The sequence below is a fragment of the Polychytrium aggregatum genome (genome assembly GCF_025602895.1).
Source record: "Polychytrium aggregatum strain JEL109 chromosome Unknown BJ171scaffold_296, whole genome shotgun sequence".
In the NCBI taxonomy this organism is placed as follows: Eukaryota; Fungi; Chytridiomycota; class Chytridiomycetes; order Polychytriales; genus Polychytrium; species Polychytrium aggregatum.
In genome coordinates this window covers 1-14,349 of record NW_026516498.1, presented here as the reverse complement: position 1 = coordinate 14,349, position 14,349 = coordinate 1, and the positions used below count along the sequence as shown (strand labels likewise).

Sequence of the window (14,349 nt, the reverse complement as noted above, 5' to 3'; positions counted from 1 at the left end):
TCCAGACTTCTGAGAAGAAGATTGTCATGCTTTATGTTCCTCGAAAGGGATCCAATCCGGTGCTGAGTCCCGGGGAGATTCTTCAAATGACTGAGGATCTGTTTGCTCTTAAAAATGTCGCCAAGTTCCCGATCCACAACTGCTTCGAGCTGAGTGAGGTTCCTTTCAAACGAATCCGGAAAACGCGACCTCAAGAAACTGAAGCGTATCGCGGAGCGAGCTGATCACTACGGCATGTCTGTCTCGTATCCAATCCTGGATGTCAATCGCACGGCACTATCTCGCATCGCACAAAGATTTCTCGCCTTGGAAGCCAGATTCTCGATATCGAAGCATTGGACGGCCGCAACTACTACATCGGCGGTGTCGGCTTTGACTCGCCTGAGTGTCGGCCGTCTGGCCCTCGCCATCAAGGACGAGTTCAGTGTCGAAATCTCGCCACTTATCTTGCTGTCGAACGGATGACACCGACTGATGTCGCCCAGCTGGTTGTCGACATCCTCGACAACAAGCCCCTGATTCCCCCGACCGTCCATCTGGCTGCCGAAGGCCGCCAAGCTCGACGATGCGAGTGTGACGCCGAGGGTCTCCCTCCGTTTGTCTATCCCAAGGACCCTCGCGGCATCGTCCTGACCGGTGCCACTGGCTTCCTCGGAGCATTCCTGATCTTTGAGCTGGCCCACAAGTTCCCTCAGGCCAAGATCTACTGCCTCGTGCGGGCTCCGACCGAGCAGGTGGCTGTCGAGCGCATCATCAGCACGGCTCAGAAGCTGGTCCTCGATCCGAGCCAGAGAGCCTTTCTTGACCACAACCTCAAGTCTCGACTCGTTGGACTGTGCGGCAACCTGTCGCAGGACAAGTGGGGACTCTCGGACGAGCGATGGAAGGAGATCAGCGAGGAGACCGACATGATTGTCCACAACGGCGCCGAGGTCCACTGGCTGTATGACTACGAGCGACTCAAGGGACCCAATGTCCACAGCAACGGCAACGGCATTGCAACTGGCCACAACTCATCACCTCAAGGTGTTGCACTACATCTCGACCATCGGCACCATCCCGATGGCCAAGAAGGCAGACAAGCCGCTCGAGGAGAAGATCTACTCGGCCTGGAACATCTCTGCGGGTATGGCCAGACCAAGTGGGTCTCTGAGCAGCTGGTCAACAAGGCACGATCGAGGGGAGTGCCGGTGACCATCATCCGCCCAGCCGGTATCGTCGGCGACAGCCAGTACGGAGGTGAGTTGAGTGTGGTGTGGAAGCAGTGTGGTGTGATGTGATGTGGTGGAGCCGCATGCGCCGAATCCCCAGGACGCAGCCCACGTATCGAAACCACTCTGAGGGAAGGGATTTGACCAAAGCCTCTTGTAATCACCCACACTCACTCGCATTCACCCACTTTATCATCAGTGAGTAACTCGGACGACTACATCTGGCGGTATGTTAAGGGATGCATTCAACTCGGTATTGCTCCCTCGCACGCCACTCCCGTCACGATGACCATGGATCCCGTCGACCATGTCGCCAAGGTGGTTGCCGAGATTGCTGGCTCGGAGGAGGCTTTGTCCAAATTTGTGTTCCATGTCAGCGACTCTGAGTAACAGGTGAGAATTGGCTGGGCGAGAAATGCACGGGAGAAGCGAACCGCTGTGATTGGCAGATAGACATGTGGATATGGAAGATACCGGTGCCGAGAAACACTGAGTGGGGGTCCAAAGGTGAAATTTGATGAATCGCCACTTGTCGCTAACACGCTCGATACCCGCCCCAATACCTTTTATCGCCTTATATCACCCGCCTCCCATGATATATATCACTGCAAAGCGTCATCACCGAAACCAACTATTCGAAATCGTCAACGCCCACGGGTGGCGTGTTCTATTCGAAACTCGCGAGCAGTTCAAAACATTGTTGGTCGAAAACACATCACTTGAAACAAACGCACTCTTCCCTTGATGCATATTATGATGGATATGTCATTCAAGATCGACAACAGAAATACTCAAGCCATTTACCCGACTCCAAGCCCGCGCGCGGTGCAGGTCACTCGAAAGTGTCTTAGTTACCTTTACCATGCTAAATTCTGCCTGCTCCTCAAAACCCTTCTTCCGACATCAAAGAAGAAGAGTTCCCCGAAAGTGAGCATCTTTGGGCGAACAGGCCGGCATTGAAGAACAAAGACCTGTGCTGTATTGAGCATAGTTACCAAGTCTCACTCCCCCCCCTCTCTCGATTATTCGGCATCCCGTTGCAATTAGAAAGAGAGGATTTCACCTCACCAAAATCCTCTTATCCCAAACGAGCGTGCAAAAGTTTGCTGTTGGGAGTCCATTAGATATTCGTCCTCCGTCGTAGCTTTGTTTTACTTTCATATTCCTTTCAGCAAATTCAAATAAAGTTGGAAGTAAAAAGTCGTGTGCGCCAGGAGACGAGGACACTTCAACTCGCATCGGCGACTCAGCTTCAGCCACTTTTCCGGAGAGGGGATTGTAATTATGGATAGCTGCAACATAGCCCATGGATATGAGCAGATATGTAAAGCTCAGTTGACAAGAAAGCAGAGTACGAAGTGGAAGAGTGACAATCAAAGAGAGACTTGCCCAAGATACCAAACTGAAACTTAGTGGTGGGACCTGCGGCAAGGGATATTGGGGTTGAGACAAGTACACACGATTGGAATGCGCCAAGAGAGCGTATGACAATCCATTTTACGAGATGAATGGATTCGATAGGAAGCGGAGCGATGTGTGGATGCTGGTTGAGAAAACGCGGTGACAGTAAGCGATGTGGGAATGATTACTTGAAACAGAGAAAATAACAAGTGCAGGATGAACCTATCGAATTGAGATGATCGAGGAAAGATATTGAACTCTACTGAGAAGATTGAAGAGAGGATTAACATGAACGAAGGAAAGAAATCTATTTGTGGGAGGTGGGTGGCTGTGCGGCCCTCGTCCGAAGAATGCCCGTGTAAACAGGACGGAGGTGCCTTGAATGTGTAGTTCGTATCCGGCGCCACCAAACGCTAGAATCTGCTGAGCCTTTCTGTCGCTTGCATTATTGCCAGGGCAGAGAGCAGATGGTGCTTACTCCACCGAGTACACCTGGGACGTCAAGCGGGCAATATGGGCTCTTCAGGATGATTGGGATCTTATCCTCTCGCTCCCCATGGGAACGACGCTAATCAGCCAGCGTCTGCATCCTTTAGACCGCTGAGCATCGCTGGGCCTCTTGGATGGCAACACGATGACGACCAGTAGAAACAATTAAACTGAAGAACGACCGCTTATTCATGCACTTGCACCGAAAGGAAGCTTTAGCCAAGGCAAGAAGCGGGTAGCTTTCAAGGGTGGATTGAATCTAGCCATTATTACATCACAGGCTTTATCACCGAACATATTAATCAACTAGGATTAGTGCAGTCATTTGGATTTCATAATTCTAGAATTACATAAACATTTTATGTATCAGTTATTATTATTATTATTATTATTATTATTATTATTATTATTATTATTATTATTATTATTATTATTATTATTATTATTATTATTATTATTATTATTATTATTATTATTATTAGTATTATTATTATTATTATTATTATTATTATTATTATTATTATTATTATTATTATTATTATTATTATTATTTTTTTTTTTTCTTCGCTTTTATTTTATATGGCTTATAAACCTAACCATGGGTTTCCAGTCCTCCCAGTCCCCCCGGCTCGAGTCGAACAGATCATGCTGCAAATTACCCAACAAACCTCGAAAGAAAGGTTCGAAAAGTTGTAACGACAATCCTTTTTGCATCCAATCTATATTATTGAAGAATTGATAGTGATATATGATATAGTGTGGTATTATTAATCCAATATTGCTGGGACGAGGCTTCGCTATTGTCCATATTCTCCAGTCAACCAAACGGACCAATACACCGCCTGGCAACAGTATCAACAACACAGGACGGCGCCGGACAGCAGCTCGTTGCGGATAAAGAGAAGGCTCGAAGCGAGGGACATGATCCACAGAAGAGCTAGCACACTGGGATGAGAGTACAAATGACGGACCACGGGAAGGAGAGTGGGAAGCGGGAAATGGAAGCAAAAAAGGCTAGCATCGGGAGGTTTCGATCCTCCGACCTCAGGGTTATGAGCCCCGCGCGCTTCCACTGCGCTACGATGCTGAAGTAATTGACGAGAGTGGGATTCGAACCCACGCCTCCGGAGAGATCACGGCCTTAACGTGACGCCTTAGACCAACTCGGCCATCTCGCCTTGTTTGCTATTACAGTAAAATAAATATATAAACATTATAAAATCTACAGAAGACCGCCACCATCACCCCAGTGCTCACCGCGCGTGACTTTCTATTTTCAAGCTCTCGTGCATCACACTTTCATCTTTCATTTTTCACCCTGTGTTTCTTTGGACAGCACCCCCCCCCCAAGTTCAAATCCTTTGAGCTTCCGTATATGCTGAAGCGTATCCGCAACATCCCAAACAATTCAGCCCAATCAATATATAATAAGTGTCGATCCAAATGCCTTTCCAGGCACTGGCACTGGCACTGGCCTTACTAACCAGGACAGTTTATAATCATCACTGCAGCTCCCTGTCTCTTGGGGAGCTGTTTGCGGAGGGGCGGCGATGTCAAGCTTTGCCTAACTCATCCGTCCAGTGAGAGTTTGGAATCTGCAACTCTAACTTCCATGTGCTGACATGTGCTGACATATGCCTGTGAAACTGTTTCCTCAGGCCCCTATTGTCGTGCATGGCTCATACGACCGATTGGCGCATACGAATGATTGGCGTCCACAACAGACACTGAGCTGCGATGTCACCCAACACCGCCACGACATTCAGCCAGATCGCTGGTCTGTTGTTGAGGATTCGTTCGCGACTGGCACACCATTTGCTCAGTTTTCCTGGTCGATGGTGACTGGTCTTGCGGGCACTCGAGCCAGCTTGGGGGGTGTGCCGGTTGCAAGCCCGATGTACGTGATGCCTTCGCGAATCGTCGTGGGGTGTACGTACTTGTCAAGACGGTCGTCGGCTCGGACATATTCCGACGCATGTTTCCTGTTCACGGGTATTTGAGGGAAGACTCGCCTGTAGTCGTCATATACCTGCCTCATCTCGAGCGCCTGTATGCCTCACGACCCCATCCAGGCTCAGCTTTTGATATCTGTCTTCCTGCCGTTTGCACCAGTTAGGACTGGCAACAAAGATCACCCATCACCTCGTCGCCTCTTGCGTTATTAATAAACACTCTGTTGTTCCCAATGACGATTTCGACGCAATTGGTAATATACCCTCTGTTCAAGTCGATTTTCATTCACCAAAATTTATCGGACACATTCTATCCCATTTGAAACATCGTCTACTCAGAACAATATCCCCATACTGTTACGTGGACTCTGGCGGAGGGGAGGGGTAACCTAAGGCCTGTAGTCACCGTGAAGATACGTATATTGGCGAGAACAACAAGATAACGAAGGACAGGGGAGACAAGGGGCTCGGAGGGTCGAAGGCTATATAGGAGAGGCAAGCAAGGAGAACACATGGCCTGGGTTCCAGGCAGGTGTGGCTTAGGGTTGTAACACATACAGTCGCAAATCAAATATATTATTACACTCTTCCGTGTCCAGTTTCTAGCTTTCGTATCGATTTATCAAAAAGATATTTCCGCCAAGGTCAATGGAATACCACTCAGTCGCAGTCCGAGTCCTTGCACAAGACACATTGTGGGTGAACTAATTTTTGGTGGGATACCACCATTTAAAACTGATCTGCGTAGCTGCGACGATGATCATTCAAGCGGGGATCGGCTTATGATCTTCAGTAATTACCAATTTATATAAGCCTCGAACATTCGGCGTCCTATGGTTATCAGTATACTGCATATCATATTGAGATCTGTAAAGCTGCAGTATGTTCAGTACATAAATAAATGCAATACAACACAATACACATGTAAATACGATTTTACACAAAATCAGAAGTGTATGAATAAATATTGACACGCAAAAAGGGCACATATCAATGTTAAAACCGACCTTCAAACACTCCTGACTCAGAGCTCACAAACTGCACTTTGGCTTCTTATGGTGGAATATTGCGCTTAATTTTAATTTTAATTTTCTGAACTGCTTCTATACCGATACTGACAAAGTATCGATTTATGACTGCTTTTTACTAATGCATAAATACCCAAGGCTTCGATCAAATATCTACTTAAGGTAGTACTACTCCTTGATTTAGGCAAACTACTTGGGTTTGAAAGAATGGTGAAGAGAGAGGCTTATCGGGAAGCTTATGTAATATAACTCACCAGGCTGGATAGTGAAACAGCGACTTTCCACACATTGCCCAAAATTATTACAATTTACCCGCATTTCTCCACACCAATCGAGTTCCTCTTTCATGGTCAGCTTGTATCTTTTATTTTACTTTTCAAATTAACTAGCCAATTAACGCTTGGCGAGGACGTTTAAACTACTTTTGGCATTACTACATTTCGACCCTGCTTGAGAAATTAGATTCGGAATCTGATGCTGAGAATAGTCAATGGGTGGGTCTTTATTAAGACTTGCCTTAGCGTCCCTGGCGGGCTCTGGCACTGGGTGTTGGTCTTACTAACCAGGACATTTTACAACCACCACTGCAGCTCCCTGTCTCTTGGGGAGCTGTTTGCGGAGGGGCGGCGATGTCAAGCTTTGCCTAACTCATCCATCCAGTGACAGTTTGGAATCTGCAGCTCCGACCTCCATGTGCTGACATGTGCTGACATATGCCTGTGAAACTGTTTCCTCAGGCCCCTATTGTCGTGCATGGCTCATACGACCGATTGGCGCATACGAATGATTGGCGTCCACAACAGACACTGAGCTGCGATGTCACCCAACACCGCCACGACATTCAGCCAGATCGCTGGTCTGTTGTTGAGGATTCGTTCGCGACTGGCACACCATTTGCTCAGTTTTCCTGGTCGATGGTGACTGGTCTTGCGGGCACTTGAGCCAGTTTGGGGAGTGCGCCGGTTGCAAGCCCGATGTAAGTGACGCCTTCGGAGATCCTCGCAGGGTGTACATACTGCTCGAGACGGTTCTTGGCTCGGACACATTCCGACGCATGTTTCCTGTTCACGGGGACTTTGGGACTATTGGGTCCAGGCTTTATGCGCGCTCCACCAGGTTTGGGAGGGAAACCTCTGACCCGCCAGAGGAACATTCTTCGGGCTTGAGCGGCTGATATCACTGGCATCCGCGCGGTCAGGACAGGGTCTCCATCCCATTTGTAGGTGCCTGCGATCGACATTACCTTGCTTGATTTCCTTCCTTTTCGTAGAGGCGCATAGTCATTGCCTTTTTGATGGGAACGCCTGTTCTTGTCCTGATGCTGAGAATAGTATGTACAGGAGGAATACAGAAACAATGTGTGCTCTATGTATGTACTTTCTGTTGGTATATTTTTTATTATGCGAGAGATTCTTTTTATCCGCATAAAAACTTCTATACACACACACGTAATAGGGATTAAGCCACACCCACCCAGTAGCGAAAGCTCTGGGAACCAAGTTCAATTCTTTGTTCAGAATAACTCAGCTGAATCTGGCGTGAGCCAGAAACCTTCCTGTGGAGATGCCTGTAAGCTCTCTATGTGGCTACCGAAGTTAGTTCCATCGAAAAATTGATTTCTCAAGTGTCACGTAGACATTGATGGCTTGCATACTTGCTTCCGCCCTTTGGGAATATGAAAATAAATATACTATTAATAAATTACGTAATATGGATGCAGAAGCCTCATCACAGCAACATCGGTTCTATGTAAGCCATAGAAAACACTCTGAGGAATTTGCTGCGATAATCTGTAACATTTTATAATATTTGCTTAGAATGAAATACTGGGGTCTACAGTTTGTGAGACCCCAACGACTTGTGCACGACAGCGAAAGCAAATGTGTGATCGGGGGAGGCTTGATCTGGTATTATCAAATAGTTTATATTTTTAATTTTTTTAAACGATCTCAAGGCGAGATGGCCGAGTTGGTCTAAGGCGTCACGTTAAGGCCGTGATCTCTCCGGAGGCGTGGGTTCGAATCCCACTCTCGTCACTTGCTTCAGCATCGTAGCGCAGTGGAAGCGCGCGGGGCTCATAACCCTGAGGTCGGAGGATCGAAACCTCCCGATGCTAGCCTTTTTTGCTATTTTTCTCTTCCACTACTCGATTGCATCAATTTTATCGATACTTTTGCTGTCCTGGGATGGGTTTAATAAAAATCCTCATTCAGACACCCCATATTGTAATTATTCAGAATTTGACGACTGGACGATGAAGTACGCTTCCGAACCGAACAGCAAATCATATGTTTTTGAATATGGACATCGACATATTCTGACTATCTCATCATTCATCAGATATTTTATAGATGCTTTATCTAATCATATTTTCGTTTTGATTCCGTTTGCTGACCGCGAACTCCACCGGGGCAGATGAGCAGCCGGGAAAATATTCGCAGCAATACCTTCATGAAAACAAAAAATAGTTCCCGAACTATCAATATGGCTTAAAAATCGGTCAGTCGAGCTGACAGTGAATGAAATGACTTGCCCAGTTATTCATTAGATTTTTGACATCAAAAAATTGATAGACTCGATAAATATCGAAGTTGTGGAGGCTCAAGATTGCGATCGCGCGATCGAATTAGTTCCTAATCAGAATACGTAGAGAATCAGCCTAGCAAGCACATCGTACCTCTGTTTTTAATGCGTTCGGCCTATGTCTATAATCTGGCAATCACTACTCCTACATTATATTTTTCAGTGCCCTACACAATCATTTAACCACGCGCTGTTGTGTTATCTAGGCTAGTGACAGGCTGCTTTGGGAGTAAGGCTTCGACCAAAGTCGTCAAAGCTTGAGCTGAATGTCGACTGGTTCAGCACTCGGTCCAATCTCAATATGTTTTATATATCAATCTGTTGTTCAGGTTACTTGGGTTTTCCATATTCGACAGAATAGTCTTCTATGAACAGGTGTCGCATCAACCCATCGGAGCGATGATGCTCGAGCTAGACAAGATATTGCCAGCCGATCTTTGATCAACCCGTGACCCAAGAAATACCCAGTCAGGCTGATCAAGCGTGGGAGAATCGCAGACTCAAACGCATCTTCAGTTTGTAGTATCGGTGGTATTTTAAGGTACTCTGGTACCAGATTGCTATGAGATTGAGTGGACTCGTCAGGATGATGGGACTATGCTCGAGGCGCATTACTCCACCGCGCACGGCTCATGAAGCTTCAAAGTACAACTTCAAGGTATTCACGCGTAACCCGATCCTTTAATTGTCATTTTATATTGGGAACCACTCAGGATAATCCAGATCAACAGGGTAACGTCCCCCCAGCATGGTTAATGGCTTTAAAAACGCGAAAGGATTACGGTACTTCTGTGTTATTTTGGCGCGAATAGGCTTAAGCTATATTATCAAATTAAATTTGAACGCGGAATCGAGGGCGCTGCGCGCCAGCTTCCAGATATTGATTTAGTCCAAGTAAACATTACCTGAAAATTATGGAGGCTGCTAGTAAGCATATTTGGGGCACATGGTCACCGGAACAAATCCGAGTTTCCGCCCCCCCCCCTAATGGGAGGTCTATATTCTTTTTCTTTTCCGGACCACCACGCCGACAAGCAAACGGACCTGCATTCATACAGCCCTAAACCCATAAAATTGGGTTCCTCGAGTATATTTTGGCGCTATTATTGATGTCACCGTATTTTTGCATCGATGGAAAATGTGACGGCCGGCACGCCGCCACATGTGCGCGGCAGGCTGACACTGCCCGTCCTCTTGCTGGGCTGGGCCTATAAAAGGGCACTCTCCGCCCTCCCCGGGACAGGCCCAGCAAGAGGAGTCTTCTGTTTTCATCCGTCTGAATATACTTCTCGCTCCAAGGCACCGTCCCCGTCCCAGCTCCGTACCCGTCCGTTACAGAAAACCCCGAACGAATGGTGGTCAGGACGAAGAGAAGCAGCGCCCAGCATGTCCAAGCTGGCTTGGCCATCGGAAACCTCGGTCAAGTCCCCAACAATCACATATCGCATGTTCCCGTGATTCATGACGGGATCTGGCTTTGCCCTCGATGCCATCCCGGAAATGAAACGGGATGGCTCCCCAGGACACAGACATTCTGCCTGAGCCAGCTGTCTCGCATAGTCCGCGCGACATCACACGAAGCACCATACCACTACTGTGGACTGCCCATAACAACAGGAAGATTGCATTTATTACTGTTTCATCAGCAGCAATCAAGGACCCACCATACTTTGAAAAGTTCTCCACTACAGTGACGTTAAGTGAGGCCTGGCCTGTTCATGTAAGTACAGGAGCGCCGCATTTTTGATGATCATAACCTTCTACAAGGACAGTGATTCGACCACGGATCCCACAAATCCGATCGGTCAAACCATTCATGCTGACCCCTAATGCACAGTCATTATCCAAGCACGGAAATCAGTCGATGTACTCATTCGCGCTGAGAACAAAACGGAGAGAATCTGAATCAAGTTCGGACCAAACCATTCCACGCAGACTATACATCGGAACAGTATGGTCGAGGACAGAGGTTTTCTCGGATATTTCACAGTTTATATCATATCTGCACTAAAACAGAGATACAACGGCAAAATCGAGGTAGAAATCGGCCGATAACACGCACCGGCTTGCATAGATGAGGATGAAGCCTTGAACGACCCAAGCGGGAGCCATAGAAAATATTATTTGACGGATCAAGTTCGAGACCGAAGGTGTCAGGCCCATTGTTCTGATACACACCAGGAAAGATTTACAAGCTAGAAAGCGAGAAACTCATCATGTAGCAGGCCCTAATAGTCCTGCCAACTAATATGAAACATATTTTCACGACCTGAAATAGGGACTCGCTGAATGGACAGTCCGACCCAGCAAATCTTCCGGGGGTGGGACCCCGTGGGCCACTCAAATAGTCCAAAAATGTGTCGAAATGCGGAAAACCACGGGGAACTGATAAATATAATACGGCCGCAGAGACAGAATACAATATATTGATAAAAACAGGTTCGGAGCGGCCATAGGGCTGAGCTGTTATATGAGTGACAGAGCCTATGGTTCTATGGAAACTGGATCGATAGAATTGGGATGATATTGTATATATTGTTGATCGAAATCAAGGCGAGATGGCCGAGTTGGTCTAAGGCGTCACGTTAAGGCCGTGATCTCCCCGGAGGCGTGGGTTCGAATCCCACTCTCGTCAATACTTCAGCATCGTAGCGCAGTGGAAGCGCGCGGGGCTTCATAACCCTGAGGTCGGAGGATCGAAACCTCCCGATGCTAGCCTTTTTTTTGCTTCCATTTCCCGCTTCCCACTCTCCTTCCCGTGGTCCGTCATTTGTACTCTCATCCCAGTGTGCTGGCTCTTCTGTGGATCATCGTCATTTTTTGTTTTTGTTTTTGTCCCCTCGCTTCGAGCCTTCTCTATCCACAACGAGCTGCTGTCCGGCGCCGTCCTGTGATGTTGGTACTGTCGTCTGCTGGTGTGCTTGTGGCCTCAATCTCGGCAAACTGCTCCGTCACCGCTTCGATCGTCAGCCTTCGAGTATTTCTCGATCTGCTCTCTACATCTCGTCGGCTTCATACCAACATCACGTCTATGCTTCACTCTTGGCAATTTTGATCCTGTCAGTTTGTTGGTCTGAGCTGCATGGCCCACGCGGCCCACTACGGCCTCGGGCAAGCAGCCGTGGATTCTGCGCCGTTGGGCTCTGTGCTCCGTCTCATCCCTTGCCTGTTTGGGCTGACCTGTCGGTGCTCCAATCCGCCTGTCGATCTTTGCCCTTCGTCGCTCTCCTCTGGCTGCCGTTGCTCGTCCCTCCGACACCCGCTCCAGCCTGCTGGCCTTTCAATCTGAAGCAGATTTGGTCGGTACGCAATCGCTTTTGGCCCATTGGATCGACCCTTTGTCTTAGCCAGATCGGCTGCCGTTGCCAACTTTCACTGTCCAAATCCCCGGCCTTGCCCAGTTTATTCGAGCCGGCATCTCCGACATGGAGTCGCTCTCGCATCGACCCATTCTCTCTGGTTTGGCCTTTACACTTGCATATCTGTATCCTTGTGGTCATATCCTCTCGTCTTTATTCAACCGCGACCATGTCGATTGAGTCCCAATCTCACCCAAACATCATCGGTCTGGTGGCTATCCTGTAGCAATCACCTCGCCGTGTGCCGAGCTCTTCGGTCATCCCTGTCCTGCTTTCTCTGACCGCTTCTCCTGCCAAAGACTTGTCCCTGTGTCTCAGCGCTCTCATCTGCACTTCCAAAATCGATCTTGCTCCCAACAGTGGTCATAATGTCGGGCTCGCCATCCATATCTCCATCTCCATCTCCATCCCATCTCCATCTCCATCCATATCTCCATCTCCATCTCCATCCATATCTCCATCCATATCTCCATCTCCGTCTGCATCTCCGTCGTCAGAGTCGAGGCCCTTGTATCCCAGCACCTCTCCTCCGATTCCCTTGCTCCACACCCTTCCCCGACAGTATGCCTCCCTGCCCTCCCTTGATTCGTCCGACTCCTCCGCTCACACAGCGGAAATTCCAATGATCGAAGTCCCCAATGCCTCACCTTCATTTCCTGCCGAATGTCCCATTTGTCTTCATCCGGTTGACAATTTGGCCTTTGTCGATCCCTGCTTTCGTAAGTGTTTTTCCGTCTCATTCATGACTGTCTTTTGGCTTCATCTGTTTAACCCTCCGTGTTCTCAGATTCATTCTGCTATTTCTGCATCGTCACTTGGGCCCGACGAACGCCGCGCTGTTGCCCCCTCTGCAAGCAGAGTATTGTGGCTATTCTCTACAACATCCAGTCCTCTAGTTCCTATCTTCGGGTGCGTCAACTCGCAACTTCTGTGGATCAGTCATATCTGTGTTCTTTCGTGTGCTTCATTTCTCACAACTCTCTCCCCACTTCAGCAAGTCTTTCCGGATCTGGAACGTCCACGCATTCGATCTTCTCCTTATCGGCCACGACGTCCTCCTATTGGCCGTTCGCATGCATTCCCTCCGACCCTCATCAATGGCCAGTCGTCCATCAACGACCCGTCATGCTATCGACGACGCATATATGACGATAAAGAGATGGCTCCACCCGACATCATATCCGCGACGGGTCGCAAGCTTCGCGACTCGAGTATGTGCTCATCACCCTGTCCTCGTCGCTGTCTTCCGCCGATGTTCTTATTGTTGGAAACATTCTCCGATTTTATGACTCATTTAGCCCCCAAGGCTTTGGAGAAGTCGCCTCCGCTCCTTGCCCGACTCAGACCGTGGATTCGGCGGGACTTGAAGATTCTCCTCGAATCGGAAAGCGTCGATTTTGTTACCGAGCTTGTGCTTGGAATAATCAAAGCGTAGGTTCCGTGTGAGCATGACGCTCTACCATCGTCGTTTTCCTCGGAACAAATCATTCAATTCTTCTGTGTCCAGGCATTCCATCGAATCATCTGCATCGCTCGACGCCCTTCGTCCCTTTCTCCATGATGCCGCTCCAATCTTTATGCGCGAGCTCCAGCTCTTCGCGAGCTCACCCTTTGACATGAAGGCTCACGACGATTTGCGCAAAGCGATTCGACAAGCCAGTTGCTCCTCAGACCAGTCTGTAAGTGCCGCCTCGCCGCTCGGTTTCAGAGTCCGTGTTGCTTCGGACTGAAGATGATGCCCCTCTCATCCAACTGATCCTGTCCCACTTTCTAGTCCCGTCTCGAGAACCTTGGTGTCCCGTCGAGTTCTCCGAGTTGACCAGCGAAGGCCACAGCCATCGTCGTCCATAGATCCTTGGGGCCCTTGCCTCCAATGACTCCGGCTCTCATCTCCAGATCACCAACTTGCACCCGCCGCCTTGTCACACGTAGATTTTTTTTTTTTGGCTGCCCCAACCCGCCTCTGTCCTGGCGGTTTTCGCCCTCATCGCGCTGCTATATCAGCCGTCTTCGTCGTTGCCCCCCCTCGAGTCTGCGTCGCTCGCTGCTTGTAACCGGCTTCGTAAAATATCTCACATGGAAGCTTACCTCGTCGATGCCCAGGAGGGGCCCATCAATCTGTCCGCTACTTGACCAGCAAGGCTCCCGTTGATCTCTTCATCGATCTGGGCAGGGCGGTCGACCGTATCGCGCTTCCGGCACTCAAACCTGTCGATGACTGGCTCAACAGGGCCGGATCAGCCATTGCACCCCAGGGACTCCCCTATTTCCTGAAGTTGTTTCGATCCCGTTTCTCCGTCCATGCCAAGTACCTTCCTCTCAAGAG

The 14,349-nt window shown here is 48.6% G+C and overlaps 1 protein-coding gene and 6 non-coding genes across 7 annotated transcripts; 5 read left to right on the top strand and 2 right to left on the bottom strand.

The window, feature by feature from the left end:
- Positions 1-4,116: 4,116 nt before the first annotated feature.
- Positions 4,117-4,188, bottom strand: BJ171DRAFT_t469. The gene has a single exon. It is a non-coding gene; the product is annotated as a tRNA-Met (tRNA).
- Positions 4,189-4,196: 8 nt separating this feature from the next.
- Positions 4,197-4,279, bottom strand: BJ171DRAFT_t468. The gene has a single exon. It is a non-coding gene; the product is annotated as a tRNA-Leu (tRNA).
- Positions 4,280-8,034: 3,755 nt separating this feature from the next.
- On the top strand, positions 8,035-8,117 carry BJ171DRAFT_t476. Its single transcript has one exon. It is a non-coding gene; the product is annotated as a tRNA-Leu (tRNA).
- An 8-nt stretch (positions 8,118-8,125) lies between these two features.
- On the top strand, positions 8,126-8,197 carry BJ171DRAFT_t477. The gene has a single exon. It is a non-coding gene; the product is annotated as a tRNA-Met (tRNA).
- Positions 8,198-11,216: 3,019 nt separating this feature from the next.
- BJ171DRAFT_t478 lies at positions 11,217-11,299 on the top strand. Its single transcript has one exon. It is a non-coding gene; the product is annotated as a tRNA-Leu (tRNA).
- A 7-nt stretch (positions 11,300-11,306) lies between these two features.
- On the top strand, positions 11,307-11,379 carry BJ171DRAFT_t479. The gene has a single exon. It is a non-coding gene; the product is annotated as a tRNA-OTHER (tRNA).
- Positions 11,380-13,182: 1,803 nt separating this feature from the next.
- On the top strand, positions 13,183-13,945 carry BJ171DRAFT_626618 (uncharacterized protein; the record flags this gene model as incomplete). Its single annotated transcript, XM_053115533.1, has 4 exons — positions 13,183-13,234; positions 13,322-13,454; positions 13,531-13,702; positions 13,798-13,945. The coding sequence occupies 4 exons, from the start codon at positions 13,183-13,185 to the stop codon at positions 13,840-13,842; spliced, it is 402 nt and encodes a 133-aa protein (XP_052961407.1). The 3' UTR covers positions 13,843-13,945.
- Positions 13,946-14,349: the final 404 nt, after the last annotated feature.